Here is a 22423-nt window from a genome sequence, read left to right as displayed (position 1 = left end):
GGTATGTAGAGTCCTTCACAGCATTTATTGCCTTTTGCCTGCATTGTGTTGTAAATGTCCTTCATGGTAGGAAGAGAGCCCCAAATGATCTTTTCCGCTGACTTCTCTATTCTCTGCAAGGTCTTGCAGTTTGAGGAGGTACAGCTTCCAAACCTGGCAGTGATGCAGTTGCACAGGATACTCTCAATACATCCTGTGTAGAATGTAGTAAGGATGGAGGGTGGGAGATGAACTTTCCTCAGCCTTTGCAGGAAGCAGAGGCACTGCTGGACTTTCTTGGCTATGAAGCTGGTGTTAAGGGACTAGGTGAGATTCTCTGTCAAGTGCACTCCAAGGAACTTAATACTCTTGACAACCTCATTGGTGGAGCTATCAATGGTCAGCAGAGCGTGGTCCCCCCAGGCCCTCCTCTTGAGGCATAGATAGAACATTGGCTGCCCACCCTATCTATGCCTCTCATAATCTTGTGGACCTCTATCAAGTCTCTCCTTCTACACTCTGCAAACCTTGCCTCATAAGACTTATTTTCCAATCCAGGCAACATCCTGGTAAATCTCCTCTCCACCCTCTTCCACATCCTTCCTATAATAAGGTGTCCAGAACTGAATACAGTACTCTAGTGTTGTCTTATCAAAGATTTGTAGAGTTGGAACATGATTCCCTCTATTGAATTCAATCCCCCATTAATGAATCCCAGTATCCCATAGGCCTTCTTAACTATCCTATCAACTGTTCAGCCAGCTTCAAAGTCATTCTGTTCATCAAAACTCTTAAGTAACCAACCATTAACCCTGTACTCAGCCTTCTGGTTTATTGTTCCAAAATGCATCCCCTCACACTTATCCAGATTAAACCCCATCTGCCATTTTTCTGCCAAATGCTGAATCCTGTTTATATCCTCTTATAGCCTTCTACAACCTTCAGCTCCATCTACAACTCCTCTAATCTTCGTGTCATCCACAAACTTACTAATCCATCTTTCCACTTCTTCATTCAGGTAATTTATAAAAAGCACAGAGCAAGGGTCCCACTAGTCACCAACCTCCAGGCAAAATACTTTCCTTCCACCACTACTCTCTGCTTTCTTCTGACAAGCCAACTTTTTATTCACACAGCCAAGATTCCACTAATCCCGTGATTTGTATGAGTCGCTCATGGGGGACCTTGTCAAATGCCTTACTAAAATACATGTAGACCACATCTGTAACCCGACCCTCATCAATTTCTTCTGTTATCTCCTCAAAAAGCTCAATTAGACATGTGAGGCACAACCTTCTCTTCACAAAGCCATGCTAATTACCCTGGAGTAGATTGAACTTCTCCAAATGCTCATAGGTCCTATCCTTAAGAATCCCCTCCATAGGTTTGCATGCAACTTACATAAGACTCACTGGTCGATAATTCCCAGGATTCTCCCTATTACCTTTTTAAGCAAGGAGTCTACATTTGCCATTCTCAAATCCTCCGGCACTTCCCCTGCAGCCAAAGAGATCATAGCTACTGCCCCAGTTATCTCTGGGGTATATTGCATCTGGTCCCGGGGACTATCAATCTTGATGTTTTTAAGAAGATCCAACACTTCTGCTTTCTTAATCTCCACATTGTCCAGCACAAAGGCCTATTCAATTTTGACTTCACCATGATCAAGGTCCTTGACTCTTGCAAATACTGAAGTAAAGTATTCATTTAGGACCTCCCCAACCTCTTCTACATCCAGACATATGTTGCTTCCTTTATCCTTTAGCAGCCCCACCTTCATTCTCATCATCCTTCTGTTCTTCACATACTCATAGAACACCTTGGGGTTCTGCTTAATTCTACATTTCAAGGCCTTCTCATGCCTCCTTCAAGCTCTCCTAAGTCCTTTCTTAAAGCTCTTTCCTGGTTACCATATACTTCTCACAAACCCTTACTGTTTCCTGCTTGACTTGTTGTCTGACCTGTTTCATCAGCCATGGTTCCCTTTTCCTACCACCTTTTCCCTGTCCCAGTGGGACAAACCTTTCTTGAACCCAGCACAGTTAGTCCCTAAACTTTCTCCACATTATTTCTGTGTTTTCATCCTTAAACATCTATTTACAATTTACTCTCACTGGTTCCTGCTTCATCCCTTCACAATTAGCCTTCCCCAGTTACGCATTTTCTTAGTTGGACTGTTTTTATCCTTTTCCATAATTATGTTGAAGCTCAGGGAGTTGTGGTCACTCTCACCAAAATACTCCCCCACCAAGAGGTTGGCCACCTGACCAGGTTCATCCCCAGAACCAGATCCAGTCTGGGCCTCTCCTCTAGTTGGCCAACCTGCACACTGTGTCAGGAATCCTTCCTGTACACTTCTGACAAATTCAGCCCCATCTATCCCTCTTGCAGTCAGTAGATGCCAGTCAATATTAGGTAAGTTGAAATCATGCATTACTAAAACCCTGTATTTCCAACACCATTCAAAAATCTGCATGTTTTCCTGTTCCTCGTTATCCCGAGAACTATTTTGGGGCCTTTAGACTACTCCCAGCACAGTGATAGTTCTCTTCCTATTTCTGACATCCACCCACACTGACTCTGTGGACACTCCCTCTGCAGCCTCCTCCCTTTCTATAGCCATGATTCTATCCATGACCAGTGATTCCTCTCCTCCCCCTTTTCTACCTCCCATCCTATTCTATTTAAAACAACTAAACCCCAGTACCTGCATCAACCAATCCAGCCCTTCCTCCAGCCAACATTATAGTTCCACATACTGTCAGTCCATTTCCTTTATTCCTAATACTCCTAGCATTGAAATAGACACATTTCAAACCCTCTGTCTGGCTACCTTTATGTTTTGTCCCCTGCCTGTCCTTTTTCACCAACTCAGAACACACAGCATCATTCTTTTGTCCTTCTACCCTAATCTTAGCCATCACATTCTGATTCCACCACAGCACTCCCGCCCCCCCCCACCAAACTAGTTTAATCTCCCCCAACAACTTAAGAAAACCTGCCCACCAGGATATTGGTCCCCCTCCAGTTTAAGGGCACTCTGTCCATTTTGTACAGGTCAGACCTTCCACAGAAGAGATCCTAAAGTTCCAGAAATCTGAACCCCTACCCCCTACACCAACTCTTTAGGCATGCATTCATCTGCCACATCTTCCTATTTCTACCCTCTCTGGTGCATGGCACAGGCAAAAATCCCGAGATTACCACTTTTTAACTTCTTTCTTAACTCCTTATATTCCCTCCTCAGGACCTCATCCCTACTCCTATCTATGTCATTGGTCCCCAAGTGATTCTTTTTTATCTAGATTGGATTTGTTGATTTTAAATGAGTTAAATATAAAAAAAAAATTAGATGCTGGTTTTACTGATTTAGAGTTGAGGGAAGTTTTGTATTCGATGCCTAATGGGAAATTTGGAGAAGATGGATTTATAACAGAGTTTTAGAAAGAATGTAATGATTTATTATTTCCGTTATATAAGGATTTATTAAAACAAGCAACGGAAATGGGTATATTCCCAGAATCTTTTTCAAGAACATTGATTACAGTTATACCAAAGAAAGATAGGGATAACTGTGAAAGTGGTTTCATATAGGCCAATATCATTACTGAATGTTGATTATAAAATCATGGCTAAAGTCTTAGCTAATAGATTGGCTAATTATTTACCAAAGTTGATGCATATTAATCAAGTAGATTTTGTTAGAGATAGACACTCAGCGGATAATTTAGTTAAATTAATTTCATTAATTAATGTTTCAAAACAGCAATTGAATCAACCAATGGTAATATCTTTAGATGCTGAGAAAGCATTTGACTGAGTTGAGTGGAAATTTTTGTTTAAAGTATTAGAAAGATTTAATTTTGGTCTGCTATTTAGAAGTTGGATTAAAGTTGGACCTACAGCAAGAATAATGACGAATGGTCCGATTTCAGATTCTTTTAATTTATCTCATTCAACAAGATAGGGTTGTCCTCTTTCCCCTGCGTTGTTTGCTTTGGTAATAGAACCTTTGGCTCAAGCTGTCTGACAGAATTTGAATATTGAAGGGATAACTGTGAAAGGAAGTGAATATAAAATTAGTTTGTTTGCAGATGATGTTCTGATTTATTTAACAAATTCAAAAAGTTCATTGAAGTTATTACAAGATTTGTAAGTTATCAGGCTATAAAGTTAATTGGGAAAAGAGTGAGATTTTACCAATAGCTGATGAAGATTATTCAGATTGTAAACAAATAACTAAGTTTAGATAGTCTACTAAAATTATTTAGGAGTAATTGTAAATACAAAGTATGAAGATTTATATAATTTAAATTATATACCATTATTAAATAAGTTTAAAATTGATTTAAATAAGAGGAAAGATTTACCATTGACTTTAATTGGAAGGGTTAATTGTATAAAGATGAATTTATACCCTCGTGTACAATACCTTTTTCAATCAATACCATGTTTATTACCAAAAAAAAATTTTAAGGAAATAAATAAAGCAATTAGGTTATTTTTATGGGAAGGTAAATTGTCAAGAGTTTCTCTTCAAAAATTAACCTGGCTTTATGAGTTTGGGGGTTTGAAATTACCTTGTTTCCAAAATTATTAAGAAGCAGCATAATTGAAGTTTATTAATAGATTATTTGATATAGTACAACCTCCTAGATGGACAAAGATAGAGATGGATCAGATTTCTGAAAATAATATTGCTGGTTTTATTTATAAATGGAATCCTACATTATTACAAACATTTGAGTTACCTGTTTTAAGACATATAATGAATATTTGGTATAACCAAAATTTACTGGCAGACTAGAGTTTGTATATTAGATAGCTCTGAGGCAGGGAAATTTTCCTTGTTTGAAAGGTTACAAGAGAGGTATGGTATTTTGTTTGTTTATTATCAACTTCATAATTTTTTGAATAAGAATTATGGGCAGGAATTAATTTTGCCAGGTCAAATAAAATTAGTTATTCATTTGGGATCAACTTGAAAAAGGTTTTATTTCTGATATGTATCGGTTGTTACAGGAGAAGCTGGAAAAGGTTAATATTAATAAAGTTAAAGAGAAAAGGGAAAATTATTTAGATATTGTTTTGACATGGAAAGAATGGTCTAAAATATGTGTAGATAGTGTTACACTTAATTAATGTTAGGTATAATATGGTTAATTATAATTTTCTGCATCAATTATATTTGACACCTGAAAAATTGAAGAGATATGGATTTAGTTTAACAGACTTGTGCTTTAGGTGTAGGAAGCAAGAAAGGTACTTTTATACATTCAGTTTGGTCATGTGAGAGGGTTAAATATTTTTGGGAGGAAATTATAAAATTTTTGAGAGATTTGTTCAAAACAGATTTACAATTGGATCCGTTGATGTGTTTAATGGGTTATATTAATTTGCCTTTTTATGAATCACAAATGACTAAACCACATTTAACTTTTTTTAAGATTAAGATTAGCAGTTGCAAGAAAATGCATTGCTGTAACATGGGAAAATTATATACAATTGAGTTTACAAAGATGGCATAACGAAATGCAATTGTGTATATATATAGAAAAAGTTACATAATTTACAAATTAATTTCTATTCTTTTACTGATATGTGGAATTTGTATTTAGAGCATATGTCATTAGAAGGGTCCAAATGTAAACCTGGGAATTATAGGCCTGTGAGTCTGACGTCTGTGGTGGGCAAGTTTTTTCGAAACTTTATTTATTAATTTTAACATATGAAGAAAGTAAGTAATTCACGTACAGAAAAAATACAAAATAAAGTAATACAAGTACAAAGTAACATAGTTAATACAATACCAATCTCGGCATCTCCCCCTAACAACTAAAAACTAACACTAAAAAAAAACTATTTTAACCCCTAAACCCCCCTCCCCACCCCCACGATAAAGAGTGAAGAATTAATACTATTAGTATAATAAAAAAATATATATATATCTTTAAAAAAAGATCGATATATATAATAAAACCAAAAAAAATATTAATTAAGTATTAATTATTAATCCAAAAAATTTTTATTATTTAAGAATATATATGAAAAAACAAAAACAAAAAGAACTTAAATGAAAAAAAACCAACTAATAAAAAAACTAGAAAAAAAAAGAAAAAAAGAAAACATATATATATATAGAAAAAATATATAATAAAAAAAGTTTTTTTAAAGAAAAAAATGATTAATTCAAACTTATTTAAATTGTATATAATCAATAAATGGGGTCCACTTTAACATAAAAAGACATCTTATCTTGTATAAAAAAAGATATTCTTTCCATAACCAAACAAAACTTCATCTCTGAATCTTTCTTTGGCTTGGCTTCGCGGACGAAGATTTATGGAGGGGGTAAATGTCCACGTCAGCTGCAGGCTTGTTTGTGGCTGACAAGTCCGATGCGGGACAGGCAGACACGGTTGCAGTGGTTGCAGGGGAAAATTGGTTGGTTGGGGTTGGGTGTTGGGTTTTTCCTCCTTTGCCTTTTGTCAGTGAGGTGGGCTCTGCAGTCTTCTTCAAAGGAGATTGCTGCCCGCCAAACTGTGAGGCGCCAAGATGCACGGTTTGAGGCGATATCAGCGGTGGTCAATGTACCACCTATCTAAAGACAATACATTTCTATTCTTCCAAGTAATCGCTATACATTTCTTGGCCACTGCCAGCGCAAAGTAAATAAAAGAGATCTGGTAATTATCTAATTCTAAATCAATCAACGGTTGCATATTCCCTAATAAAAATATATCAGGGTCTAATACAATATGAAGATTATATAGATTATTAAATACAGATTGAATACCTTTCCAAAATGTTGTAACCGATCACACAACCAAACAGCATGTAAAAAAGTACCAGAAACCTGATCACAACGAAAACAAAGATCTGACTTACTAAAACCAATTTTTAAAAATTTTTCGGGTGTTAAATATAATTGATGTATAAAACTATAATTAATCATCGCCAATCTAGCATTAATCAATTTTCGAACACTATTACGGCAGATTTCAGACCAATCTTCTTCAGTTATTGTTAAACTTAAATCTTTTTCCCATTTCATTTTATCTTTATCCCAATCTATTTTACTTTCACTTTCCAACAAAATACGATACAAACCTGATATATAACCCTTTTTTGGAAATGAGAGCACATATTTCTCAAAATCAGTTTCAGACAGTAAATTCATTTGACGACCGCATACCTGTTTTACAAAAGATCTTAACTGATAATACACAAATATAGAATAACCACTTATATCAAATCTCTTTTGCAATTCTACAAAAGAACAAAAATGACCTTCTAAAAAACAGTCAGATAAATTATGTATTCCTTTCTCCTCCCATTGTTTCAAAATAGTATTAGATACCGTGAAAGGAACAAGTTGATTATTATATAATGGTAATCTTCCTGACCACTTATTTTTCAATCCCATTTTATGTAATTTACTTGTCCATAAATTCATTAAATATTTCAATATTGGTACATCATAAGTTCGTAACAAATTCTTATTCCATCGAAATAAAAATTCATTCGAAAATTTTTCAGAAATAACTGCCAATTCTATCTGTGCCCAACTAGGCATATCTTGTGTGGCCATTAATGCGCTAAGAAATCTAAATTGAGCTGCTTCATAATAAAATTGAAAGTTAGGTAGCCGTAACCCTCCAAATTGAAAATTCCACATCAATTTTTTCAACGCCACCCTAGGATGTGGTGGGCGAGTTGATGGAAAGTGTTCTGAGGGATGGTATTTACAAATATTTGGAGGTACAGGGATTGATAGGGAGTAATCAGCATGGTTTTGTCAGGGGTAGATCATGCTTGACAAACCTGATTGAGTTTTTCGAGGGGGTTACAAAAAAGGTTGATGAAGGGAAAGCTGTGGATGTTGTCTATTTAGACTTTAGTAAAGATTTTGACAAAGTTCCCCACAGGAGGTTAGGAAAAAAGGTGCAGGCATTAGGTATAAGAAAGGAGGTAGTGAAATGGATTCAGCAATGGTTGGATGGGAGGTGTCAGAGAGTAGTGGTAGAAAATTGTTTGTCCAGTTGGAGGCCGGTGACTAGTGGAGTTCCTCAGGGATCGGTCCTGGGTCCACTATTGTTTGTTATATATATTAACGATCTGCAAGTCGGGGTGGATAAGCAAGTTTGCGGATGATATAAAGATTTGTGGTGTTGTGGACAGTGAGGAAGATTACCGTAGATTAAGAGGTGATTTAGGAAGGCTGGAGATGTGGGCTGAGAAATGGCTGATGGATTTTAATACAGATAAGTGTGAGGTGTTACATTTTGTAAAAGCAAATCTAAATAGGTCATATGCATTAAATGGTAGGCTATTGAGATGTGCAGAGCAACAAAGGGATTTAGGAGTTGTGGTAAATAGTACCCTCAAGGCTGATACTCAGGTAGATGGTGTGGTGAAGAAGGCATTTGGAATGTTGGCCTTCATAAATCGGAGTATTGAATTCAAGAGTAGGGAGGTTATGATGAAATTGTACAAGGCATTGGTGAGGCCAAATTTGGAGTACTGTGTACAGTTTTGGTCACCAAATTATAGGAAAGATATAAACAAAATAGAGAGAGTGCGTTCACGAGAATGTTGACAGGATTTCAAGGTTTGAGTTACAGGGAAAGGTTGTACAGACTAGGGCATTTTTCTCTGGAGCATAGAAGATTGAGGGGGGACTTGATAGAGGTGTTTAAGATTTTAAAAGGGACAGATAGAGTAAATGTGGATAGGCTTTTTCAATTAAGAGTGGGGGAGATTCAAACTAGAGGGCATGGTTTAAGATTGAAGGGGAAAATTATAAGGGGAACATGAGGGGAAATTTCTTTACACAAAGGGTGGTAGGGATGTGGAATGAGCTTCCGGCAGACGTGGTCGAGGCGGGATCATTGGTTACATTTAAGGATAGACTGGATAGTTACATGGAGAGGAGAGGACTGGAGGGGTATGGACCGGGTGCTGGTCAGTGGGACTAGGAGGATGGGGATTTGTTATGGCATGGACTAGTAGGGCCGAACTTATATGGTTATAAGTTAAGTGAATGGCACTCCAAACATAAAGCATTTAATCTAATTTTCTTTTAAGCTCCGAAGGGGCAGAGGGGAGGGTCTTTTGTCTTTTTTTTAGTTTAGTTGGGGAGATGGGGGTAGGGTTGTAGTTTATTTGTATTTTTAAAGGATTATTATATGTATTTTGCAAAATTTAAGTTTTCAAAAAAAAAAGAACCTTCTATTCACTTGTATAAACAATGATCCCCCAATTACCATCGCTCTCCCCTTCTCCACCCTTCCATTCTGAGCTGGGGAGGCCAGCCTCTGTGTCAGAGATGAGACCACTACAACTTGTCCTGGTAGATAGTCCCTCCCCACAGTATCGAAAGCAGTATACTCGTTGAGGGGAACAGCTGATTTTCAAACTTCAACCCATGACTTAATTGCCTGGCAATGAGTAGAGACCTCAGCAATCCCAATAACTCATCAGTTACCTTCACAAATTCTTCACAACCACCCAAGCAAGGTTGGCATATCAGTTAGTGCAATGTTGTTACAGCATCAGTGATCGGGACCTGGGTTCGAATCCCGCACTGTCTGTAAGGACAGTGCCTGCGTGGGGTTTCCCCGGAGCCCTGGTTTCCTCCCTCCATTCAAAACCTCGAGAGTTATAGGTCAATTGGGTGTAATTGGGTGGCGCGGGATCCTGGGCTGGAAAGTGCTTGTCCAGTTTTTTTTTAATTAAATTTAAAAAGACCAACATCACTGGGAGGTGATTGAGGGGTAGTGGTGAGGGGTGACGGAGAATGGGGGATGGGTGAATGGATAGGCAGGGGTGATTGGTTTGGGAAGGAGGATGGTGAGATGATTGACATTCTTGATTTAGTTAGTTGGCACCTTTCACTGAACTTCTCAGCCTTTCTTGCTGACTAGTTCCTGCCCGAATGTTGATGACTCAATTCTGGCTGAAGGCAGAGAATGGATGTGTAACTGTAGAAAGGAGAAATTCATCCAGAGTGTGTGTTGATTATAGCATGGAAGCAATGAATGGAGCAAGTTCTGTTCCAAGAAGAATGTGAAGGAACTCCAGCAGTAGGTATTGTGGAGACTGGAAGTGTTTGAACCCACAAGTCCTGGGGCCTTCCATTGTGGGGAGTGGCTGCAGTGTACTTTTGAATGTGGCAGTTCTAGAACCCTAAGCCAGCCCACAGCCACTCTCTCCACAGCCAGATCAGATCAGCTAGCAACAGTGACTGTCCCTGCTCAGCCACGAGGCTATCGGATGTCTTCTTCAGTCTTCATGACCTCCCACGAATCCAGCTCAAACTGGTTGTCTGAGAAGACGGCAGCTGCGGAGAGGAACTCCCTCTTCTTGATGATGCATGACATGCAGTACTTTCTCAACAAGGTAGATGTGCCCTACCTTTTGAAGTGTTGTGTGCAGGTCAAGTCACCCAGCTGTGGAAAGGGTATCATTAACCAAGAAAGGTGTCACAAAGATTTGCAAGGACTGGAGTTATAAGGAGAAGTTCAATAGGGACATGGAACATGGGAGGGTGAGAGGTCCTTGTGGAGATTTATAAAATCATGAAGGAAGAGATGAGGTGAACAGTCATGGCCTTTTCCCCAGAGTATGGGAGTCTAAAACTTGAGGGCATTGATGAGGAGAGGACAAATTCTCCAATGACAGTATGAATTGACTGACTGTCTAGCAATGTACTACCTCATTCCCAGTTTCTCTGCCTCTGCCATAGCTGCTCTCACAATGAGGCTTTCCATTCCTAGACATCCAAAATCTCAGGGATCATGGCTTCCCCTCCACTATGGTGGATGGAGAACTCTCCCTCAAACTCTCCATTTCTCATGGTTCAGTTCACCCTCCCATTCCTCACATTTCATCCCACCGGCCTCCACATTCACCCCAGCATCCACGATCATTGCCACCAGCTGTAACTTGATGCCACCACCAATAGATACATCTACCCCTCCCCACCCATTCCACAGGGATATCTCTCTCTGTTATTCCCTCGTCAGCTCATCCCTCTCCACCTACTTTTCCATGTAATATGCTGAGACAAATGTTCCTTGAACCGATGGGGAGTTTTGTTGGAACAATTGGATGTCCATGATGGGATTGGTATGGAGCGTTAATGTGAGAGGCAAAGAACAAAAAACATTACAGCACCTTTTTGATTTTCAACTCCCACCAAGACATCAACCGTTCCAACTTTACCACCCCATCTTGCATTCCCACACCTCCTTAGAACACTCTGCCCTCCACTCTCTCTGCAACAATGCCAACCTCACCATCAAACCCCACAGACAAGGGTGGTGCTGCTGTTGTGGTTTGACGCACTGACCTCTACATTGTCAAGGCCAGGCGACATTTCTCAGACACTTCCTCCTATTAACCCCTCCCACAGGACCCCACCACTACACATCAAGCCACCATCTCCAACACCATCTCCAACACCATTTCCAACCTCCACCTCTGGTCACCTCCCCTCCATGGCAACCAACCTCATTCTCCCACCCCCGCACTGCCTGTTCGTACCTTCTACCCAAGATACATAAACCCAACCATCCAGGCTCTTACTCCTGCTGCCCAACTAAACTAATTTCATCTTACCTTGACTCTATCTTTTCTCTCCTGGTCCAATCCCTCCCCACCTACATCCACAATACATCACATACCCCCCATCTCCTCAATGACTTCAGATTCCCAAAACCAGACCATCTCTTCATCACAATGGATGTCCAATCCCTTTATACCTCTACCTCCCACACAGAAGGTCTAAAAGAAATTTTCTTCTTCCTGGACAAAAGACCTGGCCAGTCACCCTCTACCACCACTCTCCACCGCCTGGCAGAACGTCCTCACTCAAAATAACCTCCTTTATTTCATTTCAATTCTTCCAAATCAAAGAAGTAGCCATGGGTACCCGCAGGGTCCCAGTTATACCTGCCTGTTTATTAGCTCTGTGGAGCAATCTACACAGGCAAGACCCCTCAACTCTTCCTCTGGTATATAGACGACTATATTGGGGCTGCCTCATGCACCCGCAATGAGCTTGTCAACTTCATCCACTTCGTGGCAAAGCTTCCACCCTGATCTCAAACTTACCTGGTCCATCTCCAACAATATTCTACCCTTCCTGGATCTCTCTGTCTCCATCTTGCGAAATGAGTTTTCCACCAACATATATTATAACTTCTAACTTCCACAGCTACCTGGATTACACTTCCTCACACTCTGTCCCTGCAAGGATTCTATCCTCTTCTGTCAATTTCTCCATCTCTGCCAGATCTGATCCCAAAATAAGATCTTCCATTCCAGATCTTCCAAAACATCTTCCTTCTTCCACAAAAGTCGCTTTCCTCCACCACCATCAACTCAGCCCTCACTCACATCACCTCCATCTCCCACTCATCTACCCTAGCCCCCTCTGCCCCCAGATGCAGCAAACATAGAATCCTCCTCATTCTCACCTACCATCCCACCAGCCTCCACAACCAACATATTATCTGCCAGAATTTCTGGCACCTACTACAGAATCCCACTACCAGACACATTTTTCCTTCTTCTCCCCTCTTGGCCTTCCTTAGGGACCGCTCCCACCACAATTTCCTTGTGCATTCATCCCACCCTGCCCATCGCACCCTTGGCACCTTCCCCTGTGCCCACAGGAGGTGCAACATTTGCACCCACACCTCCTCCCTCACCATGGTCAGGGACCCTCAACAGGCCTTTTACGTGAAGCAACACTTCACCTGTACATCCAGAGGACTGATTTACTGCATCTGATGCTCCCTTACATCAGAAAGACTAATCACAGATTGGGAGATCACTTCATTGAGCACCTATTCTTCGTTCCAACAACAGAGACCTCCCAGTAACCAACCATTTCAATTGTGGGTCGCACTCGTGCGCTCATATGGGCAGTGTACTATCCTACCCAGATCAGATTGGAAGAACAACACCTTATTTTCCATCTGGGCAGCCTCCAGCCACATGGCATTAATATCGACTTTACTGCTTTCCACTAAACCTGCTCACATTTTCTTTACCCCTCCTCCTTTCCTGTCTTTTCAGTTCTTCCACCCAACCCGCCATCCCCCTCCCCCTGATCACTGCTGTCCCTTCCTTCCTTTCTCTACCTTTCACCTCCTGCTTTTGCCACCCCCTTCCCCCCCCCCCCCACTCTTTTATTCAGAAGCCTGCCAGGATTTTCTTATCCCTTGATGAAGGGCTCACCACTCTGTGTAAAAAACTTATCTCTGAAATCTCCCCTAAACCTTTCTCCACTCACCTAAAACAGACGCCCTCCAGTGCTTGCTATTTTCACTTCCAGAAAAAGGTGCCTCCTGTCCATTTTATATTTCTCTATTAAGTCAGGACTACCCCTAATGACTGAATCGGTCAACTCTTAGGAAACCACACAGGGAGGAGGGGATGGACCTGTGGATAACAGGGGCTGTGGCTGAGAAATAGCAATGAGAAGGTGTGGTTGATAGAATCTCTGGGGCACCATCCTGCCCTGTCCCTTCTTCCCGTCACCTTCTCTGCAACTCAAAGCATTGTTACTTTCCCACTTCCCCATCATTGACCAGGAACATTCTGTTTCTGTCTTCACAGATACTGCCCAACCTGCTGAGTTTTCCCCAAACTCCCTGGCCTCAAAGCAGAGGTCAAAAATTCCTACCTGCACAGAGAGGCTTCAAATCCAGGCTAAAATATTGGGCAGACAGGACCTTCACATAAACCATGAACATCCTTGAACTAACATTCCTGAAATGAATTTAAGGTCAAGAATTCTGACATAAAAATTGCTTTCCCTGTCAGTGAAATGGTGTCTATGTTTCAGTGATGTGTGTTATAAGATTTTAATTCATGGTTTATATTTTAACAGAAATTTGTTCTGCACAGATTAGTCTACATCAGTGCATTTGACCCAGAGAGAACAACCCGGAAACAGATAGCAGGTCTGACAAGTTATTGCGTGAATGTTAATCTTAACAATGCATGGCCCTTCAGGGCCATGAAACCAAAGCCACCCAATTAACCGACTCACCCCATACATTTGGAAGGGTGGAAGGGAACCAGAACACCAGGCGGAAACCCATGCAGACACAGGGAGAATGTAAAACTCCTTACAGACAGCGCAGGATTTGAACCCAGTCACTGGCGCTGTAACAGTGTTGCGCTAACCACTGCACTAACTGTGTTCCAGGTAGAGGAGGGAGCAGAAGTTTCTGGGTGAATGAGCAAGGTTGAGGGAACGTTAGCCAAATGTTCCAGGATGGGGTGAGTCTAATATCTGGCAAAGCAAAGCAGGATGAAGTTAGCAGATGAAACACAAAATGGTCAGTGGCATCACTAGGGTTGGTGTCACCCAGAGCGGTAACTCATGTTGTCACCCTCCACCACCCCCCCCCCCCCACTCCACCACCATGGATTTCCTCTCATACCAGACCATACAGAATCCTTAGTAATGCTTATTGTACTAATGTGACTTGTAAATCATAATTCTCGTTAATCACTGAATGTAACGGTAATTGTTGTGAGATTAAACAACTACAGGGGAATCACGTTGCTCTCCATTGCAGGCAAAATCTTCGCTAGGATTCTACTAAATAGAATAATACCTAGTGTCGCCGAGAATATTCTCCCAGAATCACAGTGCGGCTTTCGCGCAAACAGAGGAACTACTGACATGGTCTTTGCCCTCAGACAGCTCCAAGAAAAGTGCAGAGAACAAAACAAAGGACTCTACATCACCTTTGTTGACCTCACCAAAGCCTTCGACACCGTGAGCAGGAAAGGGCTTTGGCAAATACTAGAGCGCATCGGATGCCCCCAAAGTTCCTCAACATGATTATCCAACTGCACGAAAACCAACAAGGTCGGGTCAGATACAGCAATGAGCTCTCTGAACCCTTCTCCATTAACAATGACGTGAAGCAAGGCTGTGTTCTCGCACCAACCCTCTTTTCAATCTTCTTCAGCATGATGCTGAACCAAGCCATGAAAGACCCCAACAATGAAGACGCTGTTTACATCCGGTACCGCACGGATGGCAGTCTCTTCAATCTGAGGCGCATGCAAGCTCACACCAAGACACAAGAGAAACTTGTCCGTGAACTACTCTTTGCAGATGATGCCGCTTTAGTTGCCCATTCAGAGCCAGCTCTTCAACGCTTGACGTCCTGCTTTGCGGAAACTGCCAAAATGTTTGGCCTGGAAGTCAGCCTGAAGAAAACTGAGGTCCTCCATCAGCCAGCTCCCCACCATGACTACCAGCCCCCCCACATCTCCATCGGGCACACAAAACTCAAAACGGTCAACCAGTTTACCTATCTCGGCTGCACCATTTCATCAGATGCGAGGATTGACAATGAGATAGACAACAGACTCGCCAAGGCAAATAGTGCCTTTGGAAGACTACACAAAAGAGTCTGGAAAAACAACCAACTGAAAAACCTCACAAAGATAAGCGTATACAGAGCCGTTGTCATACCCACACTCCTGTTCGGCTCCGAATCATGGGTCCTCTACGGCATCACCTACGGCTCCTAGAACGCTTCCACCAGCGTTGTCTCCGCTCCATCCTCAACATCCATTGGAGCGCTTTCATCCTTAACGTCGAAGTACTCGGGATGCCAGAGGTCGACAGCATCGAGTCCACGCTGCTGAAGATCCAACTGCGCTGGATGGGTCACGTCTCCAGAATGGAGGACCATCGCCTTCCCAAGATTGTGTTATATGGCGAGCTGGCCACCGTGACAGAGGTGCACCAAAGAAAAGGTACAAGGACTGCCTAAAGAAATCTCTTGGTGCCTGCCACATTGACCACCGCCAGTGGGCTGATATCGCCTCAAACCGTGCATCTTGGCGCCTCACAGTTTGGCGGGCAGCAACCTCCTTTGAAGAAGACCGCAGAGCCCACCTCACTGACAAAAGGCAAAGGAGGAAAAACCCAACACCCAACCCCAACCAACCAATTTTCCCCTGCAGCCGCTGCAACCGTGTCTGCCTGTCCCGCATCGGACTTGTCAGCCACAAACGAGCCTGCAGCTGACGTGGACTTTTACCCCCTCCATAAATCTTTGTCTGCGAAGCCAAGCCAAAGAAGAAAGAAACAACTAGCAAAATTAAAATTTCACCTTTAAATAAAAAAAAGACAAATTAGCAATATTAGAAAAATATATATATCTTTAGTTGTAAAAATCTAGAATATGTGATAAATATAGTTATAAATTGCTTAAATGTAATATTTCTTAGATTATATAATACTAAAACATTGTTTTGTAAAATCTTCCAACAATGAATTACAATATTATTAGTTACAACATTTTTAGTAACTGAGCTGAAAATTTTTTGATTTTTCTCATTCTTTTCCTTTAATTGCTACTTCATTCACAAAATAATTATTGATTTTGGTTTACATAAACTAATGACTGCAATATTGTAGCTAAAACACCATAAAATTTGACAAAAGCAGTGAGTATAAAAACACCAGCACCAACGAAAACAACAGTATGTGCTGATGGCACACGCAGACAAAACGTGATTCGAAGTGTCGTTGTAATTAGGTAATAATGACGGCTCTGACCAGAGCACATTAGAACGCTTAAAAAGTACATTAGCATGGAGCATACACCTTGTAGGTGTATGGATCATGTAAATTGGGCTTGCGAAAAATGTTTTTGTTTTTATACCTAACTACAGGGATATTTTTATAAAAAATAATACACTTCTGCTGAAACACAGCATAAAAATTTTATCGACAGTCATTTTGTTATTAGCCCCTCTGATAGTGTCACCATGTGGTCACACCTCTCTCACCCCTCACCCCCCACCTCCCACTCCACCGGTGATGCCCGTGGAAATGGCAATGTGGTTGAGAGTGAAGAGCGTTCTGGGCTGGAGGAAGGTAGGAAGGGATTAACGTATGAGGAACGTCTGATGGGTCTGAGCTGTTCTCACTGGAGAATGGAGGATGAAGGGGATCTCAGTGAAGTCGACCAAATATTGACAGGGCTAGATTGAGTGGACATGGAGAAGATGCTTCCAATAGAGGGAGAGTCTGGAACCAGTGAACACAGCCTCAGAATAAAACGACATCCCTTTAGAACAGAGATGAGAAGTTTCAGCCAGAGGGTGGTGAATCTGTGGAATTTGTTGTCGCAGATGGCTGTGGAGGCCAAGTCATGGTTAGATTTAAAGCAGAGGGTTATAGGTTTCTGATTAGTAAGGGCGTCAATGGTTATGGGGAGAAGGCAGGAGAATGGGGTTGAGAGGAAGAATACATCAGCCATGATTTGAACAGTGGAGCTGACTTGGGCTGAATGGCCTAATTATACTCCTGTCACTTACAGTCAAACATGGGTGGCTGCTCAGTTGGGTGGAAAGGTGGGGACGGACATTAACCTGGAGAGCCAAGAAGTGATAGACATTTAGGGAAGGATGATGGGCAGGGACCGGTTAGTGAATGGGGTGATGTAGGGTGGGATGAAGTAAAGGGGACCCTGCCAATGTCCTTTCATCCACTCCAACCCACACCAGGCCAGGTGAAGGAAGTAGCCAAAGGATATACCAGCTACGAGCAGGAGCAGGCCATTCAGCCCGTTGATCTGCGTGCACACTCAGCAACATCATGGTGAGTAGAGTGCAGGGTTGGGCCTATTTTAGAATATTTTCAGGAAGGGGAGAGGGATCACAGAACACCATGGGAGATGTAGGTAGGGGAAGATCCTGAAGTGCTTTGGGTTTCTAACCTGAGTCACTTTGGTGTTGTTCTGCAGAATACTATGAGGCGTTGTTCCACAAGTTACATACCCAGTACCAGGAAATGCCAGTCATGGGCCTGCTGCTAATGTACTCGAACCATTACATCCACCTACTTGAGGTGAGTGCACTGTGCAACACTATCAGATATGGCATCTCGCCCCACGGGGCAGTCTGCAGAAAGTTCCTTGAAAACCACTGGGAAGTTGTGGCGAACCTGGAAGAACTGTCCTATGGAGGCTAACAAGGTGAATACAGATGCTGGGAAACTGGAGAAACACAAGAGTGTAGGAGGGTCAAGCAACATCTGTGAAAGAAAACTGTCAATCAGTAGAACTGGGAAGACAGAGGGCAGAAGTCCAATAGAAAGAGTGGGGGCAGGAGAGAAGCATGAGCTGACAGCTGATGGGAGGGGGGAAAAGTAGAGTGGGGGAAGGGTCAAAGAAATGGGACCAATGTCCTGACAGGAGACAAAAAGAGATGATGGAAGGAAGGAAGAAAGCAGGAGCTGGAGGAGGGTGATGGGCTGGATGAGAAGGTGAGGGAGGGGATGGAGAAGGAGAAATGGGGCCAGAGGGATCAGGCAAAGCAAGGAGTGGATAGTTGTTAAACAAGAGGGGGAAGGGGAGAAGTTACCAGATATTGGAGAAGTCGATGATGAAGCCATTGAACATAAAGCACAGCACAGTACAGGCCCTTCAGCCCACGATGTTGTGCCGACCCATATATACAGTACCTACCAAAAATAAATAAGCCTTACCTACCTCATAACCTATTTTTATTTCATCCATTTGTCTAAGAATCTCGTAAATGCCCCTATTGTTCCAGCCTCCACCACCACCCCTGTCAATCCATTCAGGTACACACAACTCTCTATGTATAAAAAACACCCCTGATGTCTCCACTAAACTTCCCTCCCTTCACTTTGTACTGATATCCTCTGGTGTTTGCAATTCCCACTCTGGAAAAAAGTGCTGATTATGAGGTGCCTCTCAAAATCTTGTAATCCTCTTTTAAGCCTCCTCTCATTCATCTTCACTCTAATAAGAAATATCCCATCTCTGCTAACTTTGCCTCATAAGACTTATTTTTCAATCCAGGCAACATCCTAGTAAATCTCTTCTTCACCCTCTCCATAGCTTCCACATCCCTCCTGTAATGAGGAGACCAGAACAATATTCTAGGAGATGTCTCACCAGAGATTTATAAGCTGCAACCTCATGACTCCTGAACTCCATCCCCAAATTAATGAAGCCCACATACCATGGGCCTTCTTAACTGTCCTATCAAACCTCTGCGACCTTAAGAGATCTATGGATTTGGACCCTGATGTCCCACACTGTTAAGTATCCAACCATTAACCCTGTACTCAACCTTCTGGTTTGGCCTACAAAAATGCATCACCTCACACTTATCCGATTAAACTTCATTTGCCACTTTCCGCCCATCTCTGGATCCTGTCCATATCCTGTTGTAATCTATGACAGCCTTTAACACTATCCACAACATCTCCAACCTTCATGTCATCTTGAAATGCACTGATGCAATCACAAAGAGCAAGGGTCCCAGAAGAAATCCCTGCAGAACTCCACTTATCACTGACTTCTGACCAGGCAGAACACTTCCCATCCACTACTCCTCTCTGCTTTCTACAGGCAGGCTAATTCTGTATCCACACAGCCAAGTGGATCCCATCTTCATGACTTTCTGAACATGATTCTGATAGGGGACCTTGTCAAATGCCTTATAATACCTATTTATATCACATTTACCGCCCTTCCTTCACCAACTTCTGTTGCTACTTCCTCAAAAAACACCATCAGGCTCACAAAGACTGCACTTCTCTAAATGCTCAAAAACCCTGTCCTTAAGAATCCTCTCCAATAGTTTGCCCTCCACTGACAAGACTCATTGATTTATAATTCCCTGGATTTTTCATTTTTCCTTTTCTTTTAAAAAGGTAACCATATTTTCTATTCTCTAATCCTCTGGCACCTCACCTGTGGCCATGGAGGCTGCAAAGTTCATCACCAACAACCCAGGAATCTCTCCCCTCGTTTCCCATACATACTTTTCTATGCTAATGTTTTTAAGAAGCTCCACCACTTCCTTTCTTAATCTCCACATGGTTCAGTGCATAAACTTGTACTCTTCTAACCTCACCTTGTTCAAAGCCCTTTCACCAGTGAATACAGAAGCTGTGTCCATTTCAGACCTCTCCAACCTCCTCCATCTCTAGGCATATGTTGCCTCCTTTATCCAGAAGTGGCCCCACTCTCTCTCATCATCCCTCTGTTCTTCACATGCGCATAGAAAGGCTTAGGGATTTCCTGAATCCTATTGGCCAAGGCCTTCTTATGCCCCCTTCTCATGCCCCCTTCACATGCCCTAAAGTTCTTCTCACTCCCTGAAATTCTTTCCTGTCTACCATATAATTCTAATGAGTCCTTCCTGTTTTTCCATGTGGGAGGTGGGGGACTGCTGTACATGTTTGGGGGTGGGGGTGTTTATGTGTGGGGAGAGGTGTATGTGTTAGAGGGAGTCTACGTATGGGAGGGGGGTGTACATGTGGAAGGGTATGTACGTGTGGGAGTGGGTGTACGTGCAGGAGGGGGTGTATGTATGGGAGGGAATGTACATGTGAGAGGGGTGTATATGTGGGAGGGGGTGTACATGTGGGAGGGGAAGTACGTGTGGGAGGGGGTGTAGGTGTGGGAGGGGTTGTGTGCGTGGGTGGGGGTGTATGTGTGGGAGGGGGTGTACATGTGGGAGGGGGTGTACGTATGGGTGGGGATGTTCATGTGGTAGGGGGTGTACGTTTGGGAGGGTCTGTGCGTCTGGGAGGTGGTGTACGTGTGGGAGGGTCTGTATGAGTGGGAGGTGTGTATGTGTGGGAGGGGATGTACATGTGGATGGGTGTATGTGTGGGAGGTAGTGTATATGTGGGAGGGGGTGTACGTGTGGGAGGGGGTGTACGTGTGGGATGGGTGTACATGTGGGAGGAGTGTATGTGTGGGTGGGGATGTATGTGTGTGAGGGGGTGTACCTGTGAGTGAGGGTGTATGTGTGGGAAGGTGTGTATCTGTGGGTGGAGATGTACATGTGGGAGGGAATGTATGTGTGGGAGGGGGCGTATATGTGAGTGGGGGTGTGTGTTGTGGGTGAGGGTGTACATGTGGGAGGGTTTGTATGTATGGGAGGGGGTGTTCGCTGTGGGAGGGTGTGTATGTGTGGGTGGGGGCTGACTAGCATTGTGGACAGACTAGATCTGGGCACTGGAGGAGGAACATTTTGTTTCGTTTCAGGGGCATGGGGAAGCTGGGTGGTCACCACATTTCTCCTAGGATTGGTTTCTGAAGCTCTACAGCATTGTTTAAAGTGAGAGGTTTGATTTAAAAGAGACCTGAGGGGCATCTCCTTCATTCGAAGGTGACAGGTGTGTGGAATGAGCTGCTGGAGGAATTGGTAGCAATAGGGATATTTGTAATGTTTAAAACGCGTTAAGTACATGAGAAGGAAAGATTTGGAAGGAAATGGGGCAAACACATGAAAAGGGGAGCAGCTCAGTGTGGATTAGCATGGCCAGTTGAACTAAAGGGCCTGTTTCCATGTTGTGATGACGTAATGGTGTTATACCGACTGCTTCTCATTTATGGAGTTGCTTCCTATTGTAAGATCTGGTTTACTATGTCCGAGATACGTGGCAGGGCATAAGCATGCAGTTGCATTAACCTGTTTATAGTTTAACTGTCATTCACGACCATTCTATATTTGAAGGTCGAGGTCCTTTGAAATCCATGCTGAGGCATTAGCGCTTTTATTAATAGACCCTTAGCCACCACTAAACTGGCCAGTGGGAAAACATCTCCATCTGTTATACCATTCGGGTACAGCCATAATCAATAGCAAGCAACTCCATTCATGAGAAGCAGTCAGTATAACACCACCCTCTGACTGCATTGAAGACTCACATGACCAGATCCATTGCTGACCAGTTCACTGAATAGAGCTTGATTCAACTGAGACTGCATTCAGTGGAAGTTCAAAGAACTGGAGGTGATCTCATTGTCTCAACAATCACAAACTCTCTCAGGATCTAATCCGGCAGTGCGAAAAATTCCCCAATTCACAACAATCACATCAAATCCAATCCAATTGTTCAAACATCACTGATGAATCTCTCATTGACCAAAACCTGCTTCCTGATGTCCTGCTTCCATAAGGCTCAAGGCTCATGGACCCAAGAGCTGACTTCCCGGGAGATCTGAGAACAACATCAACAAATGACTCTATGGGCATCAAAGGGAAAGGGATTCCAGTGGTAGGAGGTGTCAATAGAGTCAACCGCCCCCGCAGCATCCCGGCATCACTCAGGCAGATCTTCAAAGCCCAGGAAACCTCCAAGCAAGGACAGAAGTGGGGATATTCCCGATGATTATCCAAGGTTCAATCCTATGTACAGCTCCTCACCAGGTGAGGTAGCCCCTGAACACAGCCAGACGCAGACAATACCCAGGCAGGGGCTGACAAGATGTTTGTCAATGACCACCTCCAATATAGGAGGTGAATATCTTACACATTACCACCACTGACTCCTCTGCCGTCAACATCCCTAGAGGTCTGCACTTACCCGTGTCCCCCAGACCTGAGCAGGTTGGAAACT

General features: G+C 42.7%; 1 protein-coding gene across 9 annotated transcripts in view; it reads left to right on the top strand.

Annotated features, from left to right (window-relative positions):
* LOC138759087 (sodium/myo-inositol cotransporter 2-like) overlaps positions 1-22423 on the top strand; it is a 251059-nt gene that overhangs the window by 210260 nt on the left and 18376 nt on the right. For all 9 annotated transcript variants that reach the window (XR_011354632.1, XM_069928979.1, XM_069928981.1 and 6 more), the window contains one exon: positions 17778-17881. Coding sequence is in view for 8 of the 9 variants with exons in the window: in XM_069928979.1 (XP_069785080.1) it covers positions 17778-17881 (104 nt within the window). In the remaining variant the exon portion in view is untranslated. The remainder of the gene's footprint in view (positions 1-17777; positions 17882-22423) is intronic.

The sequence above is a fragment of the Narcine bancroftii genome, chromosome 3 (genome assembly GCF_036971445.1).
Source record: "Narcine bancroftii isolate sNarBan1 chromosome 3, sNarBan1.hap1, whole genome shotgun sequence".
In the NCBI taxonomy this organism is placed as follows: domain Eukaryota; kingdom Metazoa; phylum Chordata; class Chondrichthyes; order Torpediniformes; family Narcinidae; genus Narcine; species Narcine bancroftii.
The sequence above is the reverse complement of the archived record's forward strand: the minus strand, read 5'-3'. Positions and strand labels throughout refer to the sequence as shown.